The sequence below is a fragment of the Lithobates pipiens genome, unplaced genomic scaffold (genome assembly GCF_037356315.1).
Source record: "Lithobates pipiens isolate NorthernLeopardFrog02 unplaced genomic scaffold, aLitPip1_a1.2 Scaffold_18, whole genome shotgun sequence".
Taxonomy (NCBI): Eukaryota; Metazoa; Chordata; class Amphibia; order Anura; family Ranidae; genus Lithobates; species Lithobates pipiens.
This window is the reverse complement of record NW_027507758.1, coordinates 433,565,682-433,590,881: the sequence shown is the minus strand read 5'-3', so window position 1 is coordinate 433,590,881 and position 25,200 is coordinate 433,565,682. Positions and strand designations below refer to the sequence as shown.

Below are 25,200 nucleotides of genomic sequence, written 5' to 3'. Positions count from 1 at the left end.
AGCAGTTTCTAATAGGAAAGTTGTCTAGGACACATTTAGGACCCTTTCACACTTGTACGACCTGAAAGTTGCGTGACTTTGCTGAGCGACTGACGCAACGTGAAGCAATGCCTGCATAATCTTGAGGTCTATGGATTCAAGTCTCATCAGAGTCAGAGGGACTACTTTGAAGTCACACAGATGTGAATGGTACTCATTGGAAATCACGAGGTACGACTTGTCATGCGACTTTGCAGTCCCACAAATGTGAAAGGGGCTTTAAAGTGGAACTGCATTCATTTTTTCAAATTTCAAGTCAATCTATTAACTCTTCTGCCCTTGTTGCTTTAACTTTGAATAGTAAAATATTTCTTTTTTCTAGCAGTAAATACCTTATACAGCCCACTTCCTGTTTTTTGTCTGGTACAAAGTCTATGCTTATGACATCATGCACAGCTCTCTCTCTCTCATGAGAGCTTGCCGGGGGGGAGGGGGGGAGTCATAAGAGGGCCAATGAGAGCTGCAGAGCTGGAGGTGCGTCTTTCTAAGTCCAGGAAGTGAACAGACAGCAGCTTCAGCTGCACACAGTTAAAATCGTTGCAGCCAGACTTAGTGGTGGAACTTTCTGCAGCATATTTGGCAAGTACAGAATCACAGTATATATAAAATAATATGCAAAGTAGTTGGAGGGAAGCTTGAGAATGGCAACAATGTTTTTATTACAGATTATGTGAACAGACTGCAGTTCCTCTTCAAGGTCCTGATCAGTTGAGCTGATGGCAAAGGCCTAGTCACTCATATTGCCCATGGACTCTACAAAGCTGATCTTTCCCACATTACTGACTTACCATACTTTGTGTCTCTATGCGTAGGGCACCCCCATGATAGAGGTAGGGCTTTGCTCTTTTTTTAATTCAGATATGCCTCTCTGATGACTGGTAACTTGATGACAGCTGAAGGAATATTCAAAAAGCAGAAGCATCAAGAGAGGATCAGAACGCACAGATCCACCAAATGGATTAAGAAAGGGAGATCTTTGTACTGAATGTCCCCAGGCACAGTTTTCCCTCCAGCAAGGAGTAAAGTGAGCAGAACAGTAACTGAGAGACTAGCAGTCAGAGGCAGCCATGCCCCTCTTTCTATGCCAGCTTATGCCTTTTACTTCACAGTTCTTCATGTAAATATGCATTTACAATTATATATGAGAAAACAGTTGATTAATTCCTAAATTGGTATCTTGTTAAAAGTGATGCTTATAACGCCGCTATAAACCGGTTGGTTTTGGTATAGAAAGACAAACATCTGTTTATATAGAAAGCACACTAAATACTTAAACTGTTGCAGTGTTTTGCAATTGTTTTACTATTTTGAGAAATGTGTGGTTCAATAATGAACTATAATTGCCTATAGATTGATTAGTAAATCTGAAAATGTGCATCAGTTTCAGTAATCAGTAATTAATGGAGAAGGTTGCATGGTTGCTAGATGCAAATATACTAGTAATTGTTTAATTAATTGGGTACAAACATCTGCCAATATTCGTCCATCATGATACATAATATGCTAATTGCAGTAGGGTATTAAGCCTTACTGGCGTTCCAAAAGTGTCTGCATCTAATTAGGAGCACGTTTACACTTTGCACATTTTTATTGAATCGGGAGACAAGTGGTTTGTTTTACAATGTGTGCCGCATTCGGTAAATATCAGTGAAGAGCCAAATCATAAAAGAACAAAAAGCACAAATAAAGATGAATATGTGCCAGGGGAAACAGGATGGCAAGATTCTAGTTATCCATTTGTCATTACCATCTGATGTAAACAGATTGTAAATCCCTGTCATCATGTGTACAGTTCTGGACTCTGGATGAGCAATCGGAAATAAAATGATGGACTGTCTGTTACATTTTCTTCCTGTATTCAGGAGCTGGCTGTTGAAAGCCAGCAGAAATAGCAATAGATTGGAAGAATTGGAGCTGTTGTTTTGTACTGTTATTTTACAGGTTGGTTATCATAAAATAATGATATGAGGTTCCAGCACATGGATATTATGTCTGTATTTTATAATTCTGCATTGAAAAATGAAAAGTTCTCTTTAGGCTGGATTCACACCATCCCATGTGTGTTATGCATTTCTAATTCATCCTTTAAACCACTTGCTTACTGGGCACTTAAACCCCCCAATTTTCAGATTGCAGTGCTGACGCACTTTGAATGACAATTGCGTAGTCATACAACACTGTAGCCAAATGACATTTTTATAATTTTTTTCCCACAAATAGAGATTTCTTTTGGTGGTATTTGATCCCCTCTGCGGTTTTTATTTTTTGTTAAAAAAATTGAAAGACCAAAATGTAAAAAAATTTTTTTTATATTTTTATAAAATTGTGTAAACAGGTAATTTTTCTCCTTCATTGATGTACGCTGATGAGGCGGCAGTGATGGGCACCCATAGGTGGCATTGATGGGCACTGATGGGTGGCAGTGATGGGAACTGATTGCTTACACTGACAGGCAGCACTGCTATGTGGCACTGATTGGCACCACTGGTCTGCATTGATAGGTGGCACTTGTGGGCATTGATAGGTGGCACGCATGGGCATTGATAGGTGGCACTGGTGGGCACTGGTAGGTGACAATGACAGGTGGCACTGGCAGGGGGTACTAAATGGCACAGAGGAGGCATCTTTACCTCCTTTCTCTTCGGGACCGATGTCCCTTTAACATAAGCCGGTGATCTACTTTTTTTCTCCTCACGCTGTCAGTGTGAGGAGAAAAAAAATGATCACAAGCTTTTGATTACATCATGTGATCAGCTGTCATTGGCTAACAGCTGATCACATGGTAAGGGGCCCGGGATCGGCCCCTTACTAGGATCGGTGATCAGCCGAGTATCCGTGACTCGGTGATCACAGCGCACTCCCTATGCGCCCTGTAGGGCATGCGCGGGGCGCGTGCACACGGGATGACATCCTATGACGGCCTCCCGGAAATTGAGGTCCACGCTGTAGCCAGCTATTCGGCTATGGCCTGGACCTCAACTGGTTAATGTGCAATTTCATGTTTTCTGTACAAATCTGTTGGGTTCCATCAGCCAATTAAATATTGGGTAAAGTTGTTGTTGTGAGGAACTGGTTGCCATGATCTGCTTATAGAACCTACGCATATCAATACTTTAACAGACATGGGGGGTTATTTACTAAAGGAGAATCCACTTTGCACTGCAAGTGCACTTGGAAGTAAAGTCACTGTAGATCTGAGGGGGACATGCAAGGAAAATAAAAAACAGCATTTTAGCTTGCACATGATTAGATGATAAAATCAGCAGAGCTTCCCCTCATTTCAGATCTACCCCTCAGATTTAGAGTGAATGCACTTCCATGTGCGCTTGCAGTGCAAAGTGGATTTGCCTTTTCGTAAATAACACCCTAGGACTTTTTCAGCCATCCCAGAAATGTAAATGTGAATGGGGCCTTTAAAATGTATTATAAAACAGCATACTGTGGATATAGGATTGGGTATATGGGACTGTTTGATATTATTTTTTATGTATTTCTTTTTATGATTGAACAAGATGGACTTGTGTCTTTTTTTCAACCAGAATAACTATGTAACTATATTGTTTTCAAATAAAGCAATGTTGAATTATTACATCTACTGTAACTAAATAGCACTCAAACCTCTTCTATTTAGTTGTGAATAGAGTGGGAAGGGATTGAAACCCCTGTCAGGTATTTATTGCCATTGTTGTCCTCCGTAGGGAGAGTTGATCACTGAATGTGAAGTAAAATTTTGAATTGCTACCAGTACAGAAATTGAGGTAAAATCGTTCAATGGGGACACTTGTTTTACAACAACATCTGTCTGTCCCACTAACTTTGAAGAGATTTCATCACACATCTTAGTTTACAAAACAGAATGGGACATAGATGGCAAAAAAGCTGCTACAGGTTTAGCTTTTGGTATACGGGTTTCTCTCCACCTAGGGCGGTGTTGGTTTATGAAGCACACTGGAAGAGTTATAACTTCTGTGGGGTAGTTATTATTTATTATTTGTTTAGTTATTTGTATTATTATTTGTTGGCTGTGCCTTCCAGTTATAAGAACCCCTTTGTTCCCCTGCGTCCTGGTATTAAAGTGATAAAAAGTAAGAGGAAGTCTCCCCTCATATGCAGCAATAAAACATGAACAGAAGTTTTAACTTTCCACCATGGGCGTCCATAGAACTTTTTTCACAGGATGGGGGGCATCATTTTAAGGTCATCCATCCACGCCACTTTTCGATAATGTCATGAAGGGGAGGGGCTTAGTCATTATCACGTAAAGCACAGGCATGTGCCCATCATATGCAGCCTCACCGTGCCCATCAATTTCAACTTCATTGTGCCAATCAAATATGGCCTGTACAGTACGGAGGGGGTACAGTATGTGTATATAGAGGGGTTGGTTGGTATTAGTATATACAGGAAGGAAGGTGGGTGTATATAGCTGTATACAGGACAGATGCATTTCTGCAGTCAGTGATGATAGAGGAAGGTCTCTATATACAGGAAGGAAGGTGGGTATATACAGCTACCTGTATATACAGCTATAAATATGTACAGGACAGATGATGTATATCTGCAGTCAGTGATGATGGAGGAATACAGAAAGGAATATGGGTGTATATAGCTGTACACAGGACAGATATACACACACCTTCACTGATCATACCTGTATGCACTCAGCTGCCCCCCTCATCTGTATATATGTCAGGCCCCCACACACACATCTGTAAGTACACACACACAGCTCTGCCCCCCTGTACAAAAACAGCCTCCTCTCTTCACTTGTACTCATAGTTCCCACTTGTAAGGTGGTTCTCCTTCTCCCAGGTCCTGTTTCCACATGTCCCTGTGAAAATACATTACAGACAGCAAACAAGGGGCGCAAGGTGGCAGTAAAGAGCTCTGTAAGCTCAATGACACAGATCAGCAGCAGCTGTGGAGCCGAAACACAGAGAGCCATCACAGCTACAGATGCGGCGACGGTGGACCCTTGCTGATTCCAGGGGGGTCACTCCCCCCCCCTTGCAAGGGTGAGCTAAATACCTTTGTTCAGGGTTTTTTTTCCTCAGAAAATAGGTGCAGGAACTCTCATCTCCCATGTCACCATTTGTTTCTGCCCCCCTACCCACCCCCAAGCACCGTCCCTTATTTCCACCTCATACCCACCTCCCAGAACCATCTTTTTTAGAGAAAACATAACCAAGTATCTTTTTGTGGTGCCAAGTAATCTTTATGTATACACATACATGTTTTTTTTCAAGCACTTTATATATCAATGTATTTGTTTGGTTGCACACTTATTTTTTGTATATGTATTTGGGTTGAGTATTTAAGCCTTTTATGAGTTGCGGCACCTCTCTATATATTCAATAAGTAGATTGATGTGTAGGGTAAGCGTGAGATTTACTTTTACTTTTTACACAAGTAATGGATTATGGTAAATATAACAATAAAGGTAGTAAAAGGGATCCTATGCAGCCAGCAACAATAGCCCCCCCCCCCCCCCCAGTAAAAACGAATTCCCCTGGCAACAATAGGCCTCTTTAAACAAAATACCACCTTGCAATAACAGATCCACCCCAGGAACAATAGACCCCTCCTCAGCAGTAGATTACTTCCAGCAACAATTGACCCACAGAAACATAAGACCCCCCCAGCAACAATAGACCCCTTCCACAACACTAGATCTCCACTAACAACAATAGGTTCCCCAGGAGCCAGTATCAATAGACCCTCCAGCAGCCAGCAACATTAGACTCCTCCCTCAATGGTAGATCCGCCCATCCTCAAATGACCCACTAGCAACATAATACACCCCAGCAGCTGGCATCATTGGACCCTTCAGTACACCCCACTACCCCTTGCCACTGCATACATTCAGTGCTTGAGGTGCCAGAACTGCGTTCCCCCACGTTCCCTCTGAAAAAAAGCCCTGCCTGTGTTTATCTTAAAGAGGAACTGCAGTCTGCTCACATAAACTTGTAATAAAAACATCTTTGCCATTCTGAAGCTTCCCTCCAACCACTTTGCATATTATTTTATATATACCGTGATTCTGTACTTGCCAAATATGCTGCAGAAATCTCCCTCCACTGAGTCTGGCTGCATCCATTTTAACTGTGGGCAGCTGAAGCTGCTGCCTGTTCACTTCCTGTATTTACATAGACACACAGAGGAACGCCTCCAACTCTGCAGCTCTTATTGGCCCTCTGACTCACCCCCCCCCCCCCTTCCTTCCTGGCACACTCTCATGAGAGTGAGGGAGAGAGCTGTGCATGATGTCATAAGCCTAGACTGATGACCAGATAAGAAACAGGAAGTGGGCTGTATAAGGTATTTACTGGCAGAAAAAAAATGTTTTACTATCTAAAGTTAAAACGACAGGGGCAGGAGATTTAACTCAGTGCAGCCAGTCCATTATTAATTTGTATATTTCTCTTCTTCTCAGCTTTCCCTTAATGAGGAATGTATTTTGAGGGGAAGATGTTGGACTGTTAAAAATACAACTTTTAGTTCAGTCCTATTCCTAGTATGATCTGCAAAACTGAACTACAATAACCTGTTTAGTAAAGCCATTTTCCCTGCATTGAGCAAATGGTCTTCTACAAGACATTCATTTCCTGGCAAACCTGTTAGCATAACTATAAAGTCCTGAAGCCACAGCCTGATAATTGTATTGCCCAACACATAGGTACTTTTTGTACAGTTTCTATCTTTTTAACAAATGATTTGAGATGGTTTGAATGACCTGAATACTTTTACACACCTTCCTGTCTTGAAATGCTAGCTTATTTCCCGACCATGTCATTTTTTATGTAGCTGTTAATCTAAGTAGTAAATAGGAGACAAGATAAGGCAACATTCTTCAGGAAACTGCTACTTTGTATGCATCACCTTATTTTTTCTGTGGGCATTAAAAGGATTACTTACATTAGTCTTGGTGTCTGTGTAGGATTCCCAGCAGTATTAAGTGATATGCACTGTATTCCCCATCAATAACAGTATAGTATAATGCAGCATTACATCACATTATAGATTGTACTGTGTCTATTATTGAGTACCAGTGTTGGACACATACTTTATTTTTTTTTATTTTTTTATCAAGGTATATTCACACTTGCAAGACTGTATAGACAATTTAAGCCCGCATCTTTTCGCTGCTTATGGTGGACCTATCACTCTTCAGATGAATCACTAGGACATGTTATTACCAAAGTATATCACTATTTTCAGTATACAAATTACCCCTCGCTTGCCTTGCAGCCAAAAAAAAAATGATCTGGTGTGGTCTCATGTGACTGCAGACTAGGCAATTTGGATCACATGGTCTCTGGCTATTAGGAGTATTCTGACTGATTGATGTCATTAGAGACTGCAGAGAATCTTTTGTTTTCCAAGGATCAGAGACTTCTCTGGTAGACTTGCAATAAGATAAAAGGCTACAAGGTACAAGATTATAATAAACAGGAAAGAGTCTGCATATATAATGACCAGCTACAGCAGGGGTAGGCAACCTCTTGAGCACAGTGTGCCGAAAATTGTTTTCAAAGAAATTAAGTGTGCTGATTTTATAACAAAAAAATGTCAACTTTACATTCTTAATCGCAAAAAATATTTTTTATAAAGTAAATGCTGTAAACTACTTCAGTATTAGTATGAAATTAACATTCTGCACTCTCACATCTCACATCAGCCCCAATTCCTGCAACTCCACACCTCAGATCAGCCCCAATTCCTGCACCTTCACACCTCAGATAATTGTCCCCCCTGCAAAGCTCTGCCACCACTGTAACCCCCTGCACATCTGCCCCATCACTGTAACCCCCTGCACATCTATCCCATCCCTGTAACCCCCTGCTCATCTGTCTCACCATTGTAACTCCCTGTACATCTGCCCCACCACTGTACCACCCTGCTCTTCTGTCCACCACTGTTACCCCCTGCTCATCTGCCCCACCAATGTTCCACCTTTCTTATCTGCCCCACCACTGTACCTCCCTGCACATCTGCTCCACTGCCGTACCCCAATGCTCTTCTGTCTCACTGCTCAACCATCTTCTCATCTGTCCTGACACTGAACTTACCTGCTCATCTGCCCCACCACTGTTACCCCCTTTCTCCTCTGCCCCACCACTGTACCTCCTGCACATCTGTCCCACATCTGTTCCCCCTGCTCTTCTGCCCCACCACTGCAAACCCCTGCTCATGTGTTCCACTGATGTTCCTCCTTTCTCCTCTGCCCCACCTCTGTTCCCACCTACTCCTCTGCCCCACCGTTGTAACCCCCTGATCATCTGTGCCCATCTGCAGCCACACTGTGCCCATCTGCAGCCTAGTCAGTTCCCACCAATGCAGCTTCACTATGCCCATCTAAGCAGCATTACTGTGCCCATCTAAGCAGCATCACTGTGCCCATCTGCAGCCTCCTCTGTGCTCATCTACAGCCTCACTAGTGCCTTGATTACACACAGTGGGTATCTCCTGCTGTGTCATGAAGCTGGGGTCTGAATTGTTCCGTGGCCGCCCACTCACTGTAACAAAGCTCTGCCTCCTAGATCGCGATAGACGGGACACTGATTCAATTGAATTGGTGTTCTGTCTATCACTATCTAGGAGGCGGTGCTTTGTTACAGTGAGTGGGCGGCCGCCAAACAGTTCAGGCCCCAGCTCCATGACACAGCGGGAGATCACTGTGTTTGATTACAAAAGTGGAGGGAGGGAGAAGGAGGAGGCCACACTTGGATTGGCCCTGGGCGTCGCAGCTCAAATCGACCCCAGGGCAGGCGGTCTACCGGGAAATTTCCCGGAATCCCGGTAGGCCAGTTCGGCCCTGGTACTAACCTTTATAGGTAAAGTTGATCCAGGTAAAATCCGATTGCCTCTTGGGGGATCAAGGAGGATTTTTTTTCCCCTGCTGTAGAAAATTGTAACTATGTATATGCACAGCAAAAGTTTTAAAAAAAAACTTCCCACAACTTGCAGCAGATTTATTCCCAGTAAGACAAAATAAAGTATATTAAATTAATTACAGCCCACCATATTTACCCATTTCTGTATCAATAATGCATATAGTATCACTATATTTTGCCATATTCTAGCAATTAGTTATTGTGCCATGAGAAACCATGTTGTGTACTCCACTTCAACGGAGCAATGCAGACTGATGTAATCTAATAAAAATTCTATGCGTATCACAAAAAAAAAGCACAATGCATTATAGTTCCCAATACATGAAGATCTAACATTATAATATTTATAGTGAACCAGTGCTCTACCATAAACTAAGTTCCCCCCTCATACTATCCACAGATGCCTCTAGGAAATTAGCCCTTTCTTACAATACCACAAGAGCGTACTGGAAAACCTTGACTTCATGAGAATGGGGATAGTAGGCACACACTTTCCCTTTAGCCCCAACATAACAGTATTCCCTGCTTAAGCAACTGCTCACTAGGTACAAGCATTTTCAGGTGAGACAGAGCTGTGTCTATGCTTATAAAAATGTTACATTTAGTGCTAGGATTTGCCTTGAAATTTCAAATTCCTATTCAATGCAGAGGAGATTATGTTCATACCTGTTCCAGGGAGTGCACAGGTTCACGTAAAGCTCAAATATGTGTCCATATTTGACTAAACCACAGCTTTTTCCAAACCTGACCATTCAGACCTAGAAATTGGTATTAGACAGCCAGATAGGGACACTAGACAGACATGAGCACACTAAAATACTTATTCATTTTGCAGACTAGTAAGGATTCCTCATTAAGTGGTTGCACTTGTTGCTTGTTCTCATGACCTGAAATAAAGAATCTTACCACTGTTATCATTGTAGCGCATGGTGCTTAGACTCCTAATTCAGTGATCGGGTCATGAATAGATTTCTAGACACTCACCTGCCCAGGGGTCCAGAGCCGTGCTCACCCAAACTTTTTTTTCTGCTGGTGTAGCACCCTCCTAGGTAGGTTGCTAGGATGTATATAGTTAGCATAGTATGGACTCTTGCTTAACAGGAAACTAAGGTGAAATATAATAGTTATTCTGCCTAACATGGAGATTAAATTGGTGCAGTTAGAGAATTATGTGTGTTTAACAAGTGTTACTGGATTTGCATTGACTCATCTGTATCCAGATGTATGGAAATTGCTGGGTTGACATGAGTGACTCATCCAAATCAGTGGGATGAATATGGATGATATCCCAACCAATTGCAGGCATAGGGCCCTATGCATGCTGGGAAGAGGTATTTCTATTCAGTGAGGAGACAGAGGAAGTGGTCTTTGCCTGGAAAGGAAGGTCCAGTTGAGGAGGGGACACTCTGCCCTCCTCAGCACCTACTACCATATGGCCTCAGGCTGGAGGCCTGGAAGCTGAGGAGCTGACCCATGTGTTCTGAAGAGCTGACTAAGGGGAGCCATGCCTGAGAGGATCTGTTTGTGACTCCTATGAGTACAGACCAAAGATCTAGGGGCCTGTTCTTTTGTGAGCTACCTCTCTGTGCTAGGAAAGACAGCTAATGAGTACATCAGAAAGGGGATACTAGCTAGTGTCCTGAAGAACAATAGTCTGTCCTCATAGAGGATTTGCTCAAGAGTGCATGTTTGTGCTATACTCCAGCTCACACTACAGTTACAGCAACATTTTGTGATAAAGGTTTTACATGAATAAATTAAGGCTGATCAGTGGTAAATGGTGTGTCTCAACCCTGCAACTGCTACAGCTGCATGACATTTTGTTCTGTTGAAAAATGACAGCCTTATGCCCCGTATACACGAGCGGATTTTCCGTCAGAATAAACTAGGATGGTTTCTCCGATGGAATTCCGCCCAAACTTGGCTTGCATACACACGGTCACACAAAAGTTCTCTGAGCTTTCGACCATCAAGAATGCGTTGACGTACAACACTACGATAAGCTGAGAAAATGAAGTTCAATGCTTCCGAGCATGCGTTGAATTGTTTCCGAGCTTGTGTAGGAATTTTGTGCATTGGAATTTGCACAGATGATCGGAATTTCCGATCGGAACTTTTTCCGACTGAAAAATAGAGAACCTGCTCTCTATCTTTTGCTAGCTGGAATTCTGCCAGGAAAAGTCCGATGGAGCATACACACGGCCGGAATTTCTGACCAAAAGCTCACATCCGACTTTTGCTGGCAGAATTTCTGATCGTGTGTATGGAGCTTTACTGGCAGGATCAGGGGATGAAAATAAAGGAAAATGAATACAGCCACAGCGTTTAAACAATTGGTAAGCTGCAATGTTAATAAATGTTTTCTTTTAGGTTTAATACTGCTTTAAATATGATTGGTGCTCTTATTGCATTACCATCAGCCTATACATTGCATTAATTCTGCTCTTTAACATATGTTTACTGCACTAATTTCTGTAAAAACTAGACCTAAAATTTTGCTGTGCCTTCATATTTTGTAGATACCAGCACTAGTATCCAGGGCATGTGAAGAACTGCAGGCTGAAATAGACATTCTGGAGAAGAAGTTACATCAAGCTCAAGCAAGACTTCTGGAGAAAAATCTAACAAAAGACACTGAAATTACCAACTTAAAAAAAATTATTTCTGAGTTGGAAGTTCGTTTGAAAAGAGACTATGAACACAATACCTCTTCTGTAGAAGAAATGAGAAAAGACATACACACAAAAGCTGAGCAACTGAATGAAATGAACATGACCTGTGCACAACTAAGACGTCAACTAGACCAGGTCACTCAGGAGGTAAGAAGCCATTATAGGCTCCTGGTCAATACTGCAATCTTCTTGTGAACTTGGAATAAAATAAATGACAAAATAATAATATTAAGTAAAACATAATGTGCATTTACAATTTTGAGTTAGATATATGACAGCAGCACCATGATTGCCAGTTCAGTGGAATTTTCTAGTGCCCAGAATGCCTTGCCACACAACAAAATTTGCCATTTTGTCAGAATCCTGCACTTGCTGTCGACCAGACAGAAAATAGGGGCTCAAGCACATGGGCTGCAAATATGCTCTAATGCAAAAATCTTGGCGGTTTTCTTTGCCTAGGGAGCCACATTTGCGTCTATTGTTCGCTATGGGCATTTGTACTTGCTGATACTTTCTTGCATCAGCATTTTACACTTGCATGTGCTGATGATGAATTCCATGTATATCTAAGTACAAGCAGGTGCAGCCATTCACTTCTATGAATGGCTGTACATGCCAACTGCGGCTCCCTGGGAGTGAAAAACCACTGGGATTATCTCTGCAATGCCGCATACACACGATCGGAATTCTCGTCGGAAAAAGCTCTGATGGTTTTCCCGTCGGAATTCCAATGGCTACACACGATCACACCAAATTCCGACTGCCAAGAACGCGTACGACGGGACTAGTAAAAGGAAGTTCAATACCTAGTAGCCAATAGCTTCCATCTTGTAGTTGAATCTGAGCATGCATGAGTTTTTGCACGTCGGAATTGAATACACACGATCGGAATTTCCGATAGCATGTTCTCAATTGTCCCGATGGAAAAACTTTCTATCAAATTTTTGCTGGCGGGAATTGTGCCAGCTAAATTCCGATGGAGCATACACACGGTCGCATTTTCAGATGAAAAGCTCTCATCGGTCTTTTGCTGCCCGAAATTCCAATCGTGTGTACGTGGCATAAGAGCATGTATTCCTCTTACCATCCATGTTCATGAGCCCTAAAACAACACATCTAATGACAGTTCAAACTAACAAATTCAGGACCTGACTGGGTGTAGAAAGTCTCAATTGTAGCCATATACTTGTATCGCACAGTCACACAGGAAGTTAAATAAAATCTCGACAGCAACAGAGAGACTTTTTGTTACTCTCTGCATCTCTGTTGCAGATTTTCTCTCACTTCCCATTTGATAAAATCATTTTGGTTGATTTGCTAAAGGCAAATGGACTGTGCACTTTGCAAGTGTAGTTGCTCCAGAGCTTGGTAAATAAGAAGTAAATGCTTTAACCACTAAGGATCCGCGCCGAATGATGGCTACAGCGCGGACCTGCATTGCCGGGATGATGTCTATTGACGTCGTCCCATGCACGAGCGGCCTGCGCACCCCCTGAAGGGCACACACGGCGCACTCTGATCAGCGAGTCTGCGAGACTCGCTGGATCGGAGTAGATCCCGACCCCCTACCATGTGATCAGCTGTCAGCCAATGACAGCTGATCATGTGATGTCAACACAGACATTAGTCCCGATCACTGCGATATGCCCCAGCTCCTCAGTGCCCACCTGTGCCCCCTACAAGTGCCACCTACCAGTGCCCACCAGCGCCACCTGTCAGTGCCCACCAGTGCCACCTGTCAGTGCCACCTGTCAGTGCCCACAGTACCACCTATCAATGCCTGGACAGTGCTGCTGCACATCAGTGCCATCTATCAGTGCCCATCCATGCCACCCATCCGTGCCACCCATCAGGGCCCATCAGTGCCATCTTATCAGTGGCTATCAGTGCCGCCTTATCTGTGCCCATCAGTACCGACTTATCTGTCCCCATCAGTACCGACTTATCTGTCCCCATCAGTACCGACTTATCTGTGCCCATCAGTGCCACCTTATCTGTGCCTATCAGTGCCACCTTATCTGTGCCTATCAGTGCCACCTTATCTGTGCCTATTAGTGCCCATCAGTGCAGCCTATCAGTGCCCATCAGTGCCGCCTCATTAGCGCATATCAATGAAGCAGAAAAATTACCTGTTTGCAAAAAAAAATTCAAAATTTCCCATCTTTTGTTTGTTTAGCAAAAAATAAAAATCCCAGCTGTGATTAAATACCACCAAAAGAAAGCTCTATTTGTGGAAAAAAATTATAAAAATGTAATTTGGGTACAGTGTTGTATGACTGCGCAATTGTCATTCAAAGTGCGTCAGCGCCAAAAGCTGAAAATTGGTCTGGGCAGGAGGGAGGTTTAAGTGCCCAGTAAGCAAGTGGTTAAAGTACAACTACAAAAAAAAAAATGGATAGTGTAAAGGTATTAGAACCACTGTCAGGTTTTTATTCTCACCAGTAATGAAATGAGGGTAAATCCAAAATTTTGAGATGCCATCAGAACTGGAATAGGGGGAAAAAATCTCCTAGATAGCAGATTGGTTCCTGTGACAATTGCCTAAGAGGATATTTCCCTCATTGGAAAGATATTGTCTCGCTTTCTATTGAGTCCACAGGCAGGCAGTGGAAGAAAATCTAATTGGACAGTAAAAATAAAAAAAATACCAGTTTTTTATCCTTTCCCCGCTCTATCCAAAATGAAATTGAAAAATGGCTTTTTCAGTGGTAAATAAAGTAATAACCAATCAGATTTTACCTTTCAGTGAATTGCACCACGATCATAGTTTTTGTACTGTTTAGAAGGGAGCCCATAGGAGAATAGAAGCTCTGGAAGAAAGTCACAACACCAGTAAGGAGTTCATATATTTTGACTAAACTGTGCAAAATAATTATGTATGGTACCTAAAATAAATTACAGTTTGAGATAATGGAAAACAAATGTGAAAATCAATGAGGTATGGTCTCCACTCATGGGGATTCATTATTTTTTTCTGTTAGCAACTGAACTGAACATTGTTTGATGGTTTTCTGAGGAATATCATTATAGGTTTGTTTCACATAGACAGTCAGTTCTTCAATATTTCTGTTCTAGTGTTCGGTAGCACTAATAGCCCTGCCAATCATATCCTACATGTTCAGCCGAGGACAAACCAGGGGACCTCACCAGCTCAGTTCATTGAAGCAGGATTGTGTGTTTGTCTAACAATGGCTGTGCTAAAAGGTCAGGTGTTTTCTCACTAAAAAATTTAAGATTTTACCTGTAACCATGAGATGTTGTATGTCCATTGTAATGCCATCAGTAGTTAAAATTGATCTTCATATCCAATGGCCTTCTGATCCATTATTTAAGAAATATTTTATTCGATTAGTTATGAAACAGACACGTTGCCTATGGTTGACTTGACCAAACCAAATCTAGGATCAATCACTGTATACAACAACATTCTTTTCCATTACACCTGTACCCTACTTAAGTTTGGCAGTTCTCTGCAGTGGTACAGCATCAGATATAAATGCCACATTAGAACATCATATTAAAGTCCTTCTTTACAGTTAGGCCTTCTCTTTATTGCAGAAGAGACTTGCAGTTTGTCTTTTGCAATAAAATAAACTTACCTGTCTGTCGCAGTCACAGCTCAGGGTACATTCTCAACACGCTGCTTGTGCGCCAGGATGAATGAACTCCTTTGTTACATTATTCCTCACCCACCAATTAAGACGGCAGGTGACCCAGCACTCAGATGAAGCTGAGGAGAAGAAAAAATGCTGGGGCTGAGTGACCTTGCAGATAGGGGACTGCTGGAGAAAGGTGAGTATTGTGGACTTTAGTTACAATTTAAATAGACTGTAATTATTCCACAAATGGCTCATGCTGTTATGACAGGTCTGAGTTGGCCTAAGTCGTCCATTTTGCTGTTGAAGCGGACATGGAATCAGATATATTTTTTTCATGTTAAGTGCATGCATGCTAAGTAATATGTAAGCGTAGTACTTATTGGTATTCATGATCTTGCAACGAGATTTTTATTTTATTTTTTACATCTAGGGGCCTTTCACAAGGGCTGTGTCTGTTCCAATTAGCAGGGAATCTTTGAACAGATCCCCTGCTGAATCAGAGGCTAATAGTAAGGATGTCACTTTTATGATATCTGTGTCCATTCAGTTTTGACCTCTCATACCATAATGAACTTATGTCGGGTCTGTGGGCAGGCAGATATAAATGGACAAGGTCCATTTACATCCAGCTACCTCAGATCTGTCATGTTCACATTAAAAAATGGAAAAGAACAATGGGCTTTTCCTTTTTTATTGGCCTAGAAGGACTCAGAGGTAATCAGATATAAATGGATGCACATCTGTTTAGATCCGCCTGCCCGTAGACCATCGTTGAGCTTCCATTCAGAGCCAACTGAAAAACTGAAGGAGATATGATCAGACCACCCATGTAAAAGGGGCCTTAGTTTGCTTTAACTGAAATAATATGCAGATCAAAGTCACTCTCTTGACATTCATGTGAACGAAACAGTGTAAATACAAAGGAACAATAATGTTACTTTGTATTTCTGAATTGCAAGTACAGTCTGTGTAAAAACAACTATTCTGTCAATATTTGTAAGTGTTCATATTTAAATTTCTGAAAATGTATAAAATGCTAAATCTCCAACTCCAGACAAAATTTTTTTTTTTTTTTCCATACAGTTGGGTTATAGGGGGTGAGCAGAAAACATTTACTGATCCTTCACATCCATACAAAGCACATTGATCCTTCCATCCTCCGGAAAACTGTGCTTCTCCACAGTCCAGGAGTAGGCTGTCCCTTGTCTATGGAGTCTGCTCTGGGCATGATGATGTCAGGAACAGTCCATTATTCAAGACCACTGGAGCATGGGGGTGCTTGATTGGTCTGGTGCGGGTGGGATTGGAGGACCAGATAAGTATATCTATGTTCTTCTCTCCCCTAGAAGTAAAGAAAGCTTTTAACCCTTGCAGAGTGAGCAAAGCCCCACTGCATAGGAAAAAAAATGTTTTGCCTGGAGTTGGGCTATAATGCATTTATAAAGAGCCTATTTTATGCTTAAATTAAGTATCTCCTTCTTTCAGAATGCCTTCCTCAAGGATACTGTGCGCATGGAGTGTGAAGAACGCTATGAGCTCACTGAGGCCTTGACCCAGGCCAGGGAACAGCTTTTGGAACTAAAAAGACCTAATGGGCACCTCCCAGTGTCACAAAAGTCATTTTCCCCAGAGAAAGCAGTGACACCTCACATAATGACTAGTGCACACCAGAAACATCCTCTGAGCTTATCATCAAGTAATGGAACCACGCTAGTGAGCCTGTCTGGGTCTACTATATCCACCTTGAATAAACCCAGGCATAGTGCAGGAAGCACCTTACCAATACTGCAATCTCCACATCCACCAAAAGAGAGAACAGCTTCACTTACCGAAGCAAGACAAAAGATCACGGCAGTCCTCAGGAGAAATACTACTCAGCTGTGATAAAGGCAATTGCACAATTGCAGTGATAAAAATGCATTTACCCACAGGATGCACTGGATTCACCTGTAAGCGAAATAGCTGTGTGCCAAAACAGTGTTTTCGAACATGTGCACTTGATAGAGGGGAGCTAGATCAACAGGCTGGGCATATATAGCAGATTGAAACTTTGATGGTTAACCATTCTCTGTAACAAGCAGGGTATCATACAAGCATTTAAGAGAAAACCTTGGTTGCGACGTGATTGGATTTTACATGGCAGCAGATGTCTACTTTAATTTAAAGATGAAAACCTCTCTAAATCTGCAAAATGATCCTCCACACAAGACAGTGTAGAACATATTTCAAAGGGACTTTTCATATACTGTACAAACATCATGCTTTTCAGTACTACATGCAGGCTTCCAGTAAAAATATTTTTTAATCATTTGAACCATGTGCAAATAAGCCATGTATTGTGGAGATTGCTTTATGAAACTGTTATACAGTGGTACAGTATATTTGCTTGTCAGATAATGAACATACTATCAAACAAACTGCTATTTCTATTGACTGTTATCAGTGAAAGAACTAATCTTGCCATCTGCTGGCAAGATGCTATACTAACAATGTTGGGGTCTGACCGGTTATGCAGGTACCGGGAGATTTGTACAGTGTACACACAATGTGTAGGTTGTTCTCAAGTGGAAACACCATCTCTACGGCTGACTATGCTAAGCTATATTATAAGAACAATGGGTGGTGAAACTTCTATTAGTTATCTTGCCCAGCTGGGATGCACTGTGGTCATGTATGTGTCCCAACGGAGATGTACCTTTTTGCCATCTGCTTACCTGGAGTTTTCCCAACTTAATGTGTTGACGGGCTTTGGGTTTGTGTTGATGGCATCAGTTTGACATCTGTGTCAGATGCTTCTGAGATCAGTTGGAATTCGACCACAACTTTCATCCTTCTGACCTGCATTTGACCTGCTTCAAGTGAATTTTGCATTTCCATAGACTCATATGCGAATGCAAAACCTGTCTAATGCGCAAAAAAAAAAAAAAATAATAATAATAATTTTATTGAGGGCTTCTAACAGTTAAAAGGACTAATTTTTCTTTCCTGGGAAAGATGATTTCTGGATGAGCTCTTTAAATTGCATGAATTGCTTGTAGGGATTAAATACGTATGCCCTTCTTTACAATATTTTAATATATTTTTAAAATTTACATAAAAGATCATGAAGATTCCATTTGTGCCATAAATACATTTCTAGTGTAAGTATTTTCTTGTTAGAGGTTTTGATATATTCTAAATGTATAAAATGCCTGCTGCTAAACTGTGTGGATGTAAATCCTCTGTTGTGCCTTTATTTTCTATTTGATACATAAAACCCAGGCTGTGCTTCTTGTGTGTTTGCTGGAAAATTGCATCACAAGCTATGTGCTTATATCTCCCGGGATCTCCAGAGACAAGATACCCCCGCCACACTTCTTCATTCTGTCCCAACTCTACAACCATTAAAAAGAAAAATCATTGTGTCATACTCCCTGTGGGTATTCCATAGTGTATAATAAAATAAGTAATGCCACTTCATGGAAGAGACATGAATAGGGTTTATAGTCATTAATTCTAAGATATCTTCAGTGGATAAATAGAAAATAATACTTTAATGCTCTTTAGCTAGTCAGAGCCAGGATCTGACAACAAAATGATATTTTCGTGTTTGGATCATTTGCATGTATATGGTTATACTTGCAGATGAGGGACTGATTAGAACAGTAGGACATCCCAATCACTGGATTATGTTAGAGCAAAATAATAGGGACCCATTCAATTTCCAGAACTGACTGTAATCACATATATCAGTTGATTACCGTTACAGTGCCTTGCGAAAGTATTCGGCCCCCTTGAACTTTTCAACCTTTTGCCACATTTCAGGCTTCAAACATAAAGATATAAAATTTTTATTTTTTGTGAAGAATCACCAACAAGTGGGACACAATTGTGAAGTGGAACGAAATCTATTGGATTTTTGAAACTTTTTTAACTAATAAAAAAATGAAAAGTGGGGCGTGCAAAATTATTCGACCCCCTTGCGTTAATACTTTGTAGAGCCACCTTTTGCTGCGATTACAGCTGCAAGTCGCTTGGTGTATGTCTCTATCAGTTTTGCACATCGAGAGACTGAAATTCTTGCCCATTCTTCCTTGCAAAACAGCTCAAGCTCAGTGAGGTTGGATGGAGAGCGTTTGTGAATTGTTCTTGGTAGATTTGCAGTGGTCTGATACTCCTTCCATTTCAAAATGATTGCTTGCACAGTGCTCCTTGGGATGTTTAAAGCTTGGGAAATCTTTTTGTATCCAAATCCGGCTTTAAACTTCTCCACAACAGTATTACGGACCTGCCTGGTGTGTTCCTTGGTCTTCATGATGCTCTCTGCGCTTTCAACAGAACCCTGAGACTATCACAGAGCAGGTGCATTTATACAGAGACTTGATTACACACAGATGGATTCTATTTATCACCATCAGTCATTTAGGACAACATTGGATCATTCAGAGATCCCCGCTGAACTTCTGGAGTGAGTTTGCTGCACTGAAAGTAAAGGGGCCGAATAATTTTGCACGCTCCACTTTTCAGTTTTTTATTTGCTAAAAAAGTTTAAATTATCCAATAGATTTCATTCCACTTCACAATTGTGTCCCACTTGTTGGTGATTCTTCACAAAAAAAAAAAATTGTATATCTTTATGTTTGAAGCCTGAAATGTGGCAAAAGGTTGAAAAGTTCAAGGGGGCCGAATACTTTCGTAAGGCACTGTATATGCCTATAGTATAGTATAGGCACCTATAGTATTCAACTACATAGTCCGTAATAATAGATACTGACCCCATTTTTCATAGATTAGTCTTATTCACAGACAAGAGGCACACAGGGATCAGATGCCATTACCAAGATTACTGATTGTTAGAGTGACTGTGGGTTTCTGTATCCACTATCATGTGAGTTCTGTATGCCAAAGTCCATCTGTATATAGCCTAACATTTAATGTAAAGCTGAGTTTATACAGTGAGGCCATTTTTACTCCAGCTTAATGGAATAATACAAGTTAACACTGCCATTTGCATTGTAACTCGAGTCTACTGATAGCACATAATAGGCAACATATAGAAAATTACTGAATTAAAAAAAATATGTTTAGAAAATCTGCTTCCCTTTTCATCATAAATACACCATATCTTTCAGACCTCATAGGCAAACTCAATAGTCCCTAAGGCTGCATTCACACCTGAGCGTAACTTTTTCAAGCGTTTTTCGCTGCGTTTTTTGCCGCGTTTTGTCGCGAATTTGTGCAGGGCAAAAGGTCACCAATGTTAAGCATTGAGCAGATACAGCGTCAAAACGCCCATAGAAACGCTCGTTGTCGCGCTAAACGCTCGAATCGAGCGTTTCCATTCGTTTCTATGGGAATGAAAACGCCCAAATCAGCCCGATTCACGCGACAAAAAAGGGTCCGGAACTTGTTTGAGCTTCAGGCGTAGGGCTTCAGGCGACTTGGAGTGGAGATGTGAACCATCTCCATTGAGAATAATGTATTTTTTCCCCTCCAGCGTTTTGTAGCTTCAGGCGTAGGGCTACAAAACGCTCAGGTGTGAATGGGGTCTAACTCATTGCTCTGTCTCATGCATAGGCCTGTATATGACAATAGCATCTAAAATATCTTTTTATTCACTATAACCAAATAAGTACCTTTTCATGAACTAGGTAACTTTAAGTTCAACATTTTCTGTGAAATAATTTTGTTAGTGGGTAAATGGGATGATAGGAGTTGAATAGCACAGTAGAGGGGGCAGAGTAGGGAACAGCAGGTGCAGAAGAGGAAGAGGACAGCAGATATTGTTGAATGATTGTAGAAGGAAAAGATGAAGAGAGGAGATGCTGATAGATAAGAGTGTATACAAAGAATAGTGACTAGGCATAGTAGTGAAGAACCACAGTATTTCCTTGAATATATAAATAGATAACACTTCTAATGGGAAATCTTGCCATGTTGGCCTGGAGACCTCTTTGTTTTCCCCCAACACAGTATAACAAGGAAGGTCATTTCAACACCATGAAGTGAAGTAGAGAATGGATATGTGCGATTGCAAAAACTCACCACTGAAGGATGCAGCTTAATATCTCTCCTTGATAGGCAAATTTTTCTATACTACACCTAAAGGTGTAGTCTGTCTTTGTACTACTAGTGATGGCAGACAGAGGCACATTCAAGAAAAGCAGGAGAGAAAAGTGCAGGGGAAAATGTAAACTGGACCTTTATGAAGCCTGAGGCCACAGATTGCATGCTTATTTTCAAAAAATAAATAATAAATGCACACTTTGGGTGTATTTTTTATTTTTTTTGCAAAACATGGACTTAATCTATAATACATTACAGCATACACAAAATAAACTAAATGAGACAGTGCTTGTTATTTATTATGTCAACAAGGTTTAAAATTCGTATATTTTTTTTTAAACAGCTGTTTTCTAGATAAAATATAGTAATGTGAAGTGAAGTGAAGTGCAACAGCCTAAATATAGCTGCTAGCATGATGTGTATAAGACACCTAATCATTTAAACATATGCAAGTGCTAAGCAAATCAATTGTGACAGTAATGAAAGAAATGAAACCAATGATGAAAATGCCCCTGATGATGGCAGGACAAAACACGTTGGGAGGAGCTAGGAAATTTGGGAGAGAGTTGGTATGCTGCGGGCTGCATTAAACCAGATTTTTCTCGGTGGTGGCTTCAAGGTTTATACACAACACCTTTGCAGTACATGGAGTGTGAAGTGTTTTGCTCTGTTCACATAAAAATGTTCGCCCTATTTGCATACAAGTACATGTAAACAATATTGCTTTTAATAAAGGGATTGATAGTGAGAACTATGCTGATTTTTTTCATTTGAGCTTGGTTGCATGCTGTTCCCCTGGGATGCTGTGATCACACCCAAATTGGTTCATTGAAGCCAGGACTATATGCAGGACTGTCTTTAATATAGATTGGACCCTGGGCAAATTTGTTCTTGGGCCCCCCCCCCCCCAAGCAATTTCCCTCTCCACCTACTCTGAGACATACAATAAATAGCAGCTTGACTTAAAATCAGTTTTCCGTATCAGATCAGGCAGCAATTGCGATTGGTTGCCAGCAGTTACAGCATATCATTACTGCTTACTGACTAGTTGCTAGAGGTTACAGCACACATTACGGCTCACTGATTAGTTGCTAGAGGTTACAGCACATCACCTCCTCACAGCAGGGGAGCATGATATACATAGGAATGCCGCCTTTATTTACATATTAATGCCACCAGACGCAGATATTTACTCAGTATTGTCACCGCTATTTACATTCGAATGCTGGTTATTTACATGTAAACACAGGGTCTGCAGGTGAGTCATCTGCACACAACAATAGGGCAGAGCTGGGCAGCATTAGTACCAGCACTTCACACTGAGATATTGGGACCCAGCAAAGGAATAAAACTTCAAGGGACACGGTTATTTAAACCTGGATAGTTGGCAAGTATGAGGCAGCTGTTTTGGGCCCCAAAACAATGTCAGGGCCCAGGGCAGCTGCCCCTTTTGCCCTGCCTTAAAGACGGCCCTGACTATATGGATGTGCATAGATAGTTTTGATGATCTGCATTATTCAATAGTTACCCCAGCATCATCCAAGAGTACCTGTCTGACCCTGGGGTTATAATCACATGGGTGTTTTGTACTTTGTGGTGAGGGTCAAATTCTGAGGTGAGAGCACTTCTTTAGCGGAGTTGGTGGAGATTTTTTCACTAACAGGAGCATAGTTTGTTGCGGATTCATCACTAGCACTCATAGATTTTGATGTTTTATATTTCTCTTTGGTTGCAAAGATTTTGGACCTATCATTATTTTAGATTTTGATATCTCACGTTTCCTTTTGCACCATTGGTTTTATTTCTTCAATTATTGTCACAATTGATTAGCGCAGCCCTCATAGGGACCCTTTGGGGTAAGATCGCACTATATTAAGATTCCTCTCAACTCAACTCAATATAATAGTGATATTGTATGTAAAAATTAGTTGCAAAATATAAAGTATTTTGTTTTCGAAAACACTGTTACATGATTTATATTTTGTCTACAGCAGCACGTGAATGCAGGCAAAATTGTGCGGTTTGGGGAAAAAACCTGTGCAATATGTGTGATGCTATTTTTATAGCACCTCAAATGCGGCAATCAGATGTGTGTTTTTTTTTTTCGCTCAAAAAATGTATGAAGCTCAAAAAGGTGAATGAAGTATTTTGCCACATTTGTTATGTGTAAGGTAGCCTATTGAAATAAATAGGGTGTCCTATGCCTGTAGCATGACAATGCATGCCCTGGTGTGAATGGGGCCTAACAATCTTATGTAACTGATGTGGCCACAGTGTCCCATGTCCATCCATAAAATTCTGATGTATTGGTGCTTTGGTCAGCCATCAGTATAGCAAAAATGTAAAGTAAATTATGTGTCCCCAATATTAAAAATAGAACATGTTAGGAATTTTACTAAAATGCACAGCATTCTTGTGTGTGTGTGTTAGTATTGAGCATTACATATATTAGTTAGATTCTATATATCAGTGACAAATTCAAAATTCTTGACTTATAATAATTGTCAGGCCTCTGGTGTTAATAAGTAACTAATCTAAATGTCACTTCCCGATTATCTAGTAGTGCTACTTCTCAGTAATGTGACATGACGTACAGAATACCCCAAATTGACATACTTCACATACTAGACAATATAGATCTTCTACTGACACCTCTTTAGCATGATTAGACAATAGCTCTTCCAAAATATGTGTGTACAGATTGAACATATGATTTCTCTCTTGTTATTTTAAGAATGACAAGTCACAAAAGGCAGTTTAAGGTTGAATGGCAAATACATTTTCGCATGCTGTTGGTAGCTGGGTAAAAGTGCAAAGAACAGCCTGGAGATGAGTTTTCAAACTGTAAATAAAAGCAACATAGTGTGAATGACGCACAGCTCAGCACATGATATAAGGGTAATTCCTCAATGAATAGCGTTCCGCATATGTGCATAGCATGGAGCATGATGTCCTATGCAGGACTTACCATGTGCTCTCTGCACACTTTAAACTGTATGTATAGCAAAAAACGTTTTTGTTTTTTTTGTTTTTTTTCATTTTGGACAGAATAGGGAAGAGTTTATCCACCCCCTGTCAGTTTTGTTTTCTTTCTGTGTTTCATTGGAGATATTTCCTTTCACATCTAGTCCCAGATATAAAAAAAGAAAATGAGAAGAATTCTTTACAAAGTGAGGGGAATTACCCTCTTAGTTGTCGCTCAAATCCCTATTAAAAGATTTCCCCATACTGAAATTTTGTATTTCCTATCACTTTATGTTTTGGTGACAATGGTCACCAAGGTAAACAGAGTGACACCATCTAGCTGGGGTACAGAAAGCAAAAACAAACTGTCACCAAGGTAAACAGAGAATGTGACACCAGCAAGGGACACAGAAAGCAATACAAAATTACCTGGGATTATAATCCATCCCTACTTTATCCAAAAGTAAAAAAAAAAAAAAAAAAAAAGTTTAATTCAAGAATAGTATTTTTATCAGTAAAACTGCATTGTACATTGAAAAAATGAAGCGCTTGTTGGCTTTGTAGTTTCATTAGTGTTAAGCTGGCTATACACTGTACGAATATTGGCAGATTCCACTCAGTGGGTGGCCCAACTCAAAAAATGGAAAGGGGGGGGGGGGGTTGCAGAAAATTGTCAGCAGAAAACTATCTGCTTCCAATCAGATGCAGCTGCTATTTGGGTATTTTGACAGGCGGCGGGACTGGCTGTCAGAATACAATAGCCACAAGATCCCTCTGTTTCTGTGCATGTTCACTATAAATTTTGCAGCACTACCCTTCAACACCAACAAACAAATCTGTGCAAAAAGTATCAAAAAGTCCAATTATGTGCCAGAAAACATATAATTCAAATAGATTGTCCAGTCCAGAAGTGTCTTAATTTCAGCAAACACTTCTGTCACACAGTATCCACCACTGAAGACACTAGACATCAGAATGTTGCGTTCA

At 40.9% G+C, this 25,200-nt stretch overlaps 1 protein-coding gene across 1 annotated transcript in view; it reads left to right on the top strand.

The window, feature by feature from the left end:
• Positions 1 to 18,406, top strand: part of LEKR1 (leucine, glutamate and lysine rich 1) — a 265,838-nt gene extending 247,432 nt beyond the window's left edge. Inside the window, exons 12-13 of the mRNA XM_077488100.1 lie at positions 11,453 to 11,752; positions 16,690 to 18,406. Of these exons, the coding sequence (XP_077344226.1) occupies positions 11,453 to 11,752; positions 16,690 to 17,088 (699 nt within the window). The 3' untranslated portion in view covers positions 17,089 to 18,406. The remainder of the gene's footprint in view (positions 1 to 11,452; positions 11,753 to 16,689) is intronic.
• The last annotated feature ends 6,794 nt before the right edge of the window (positions 18,407 to 25,200 follow it).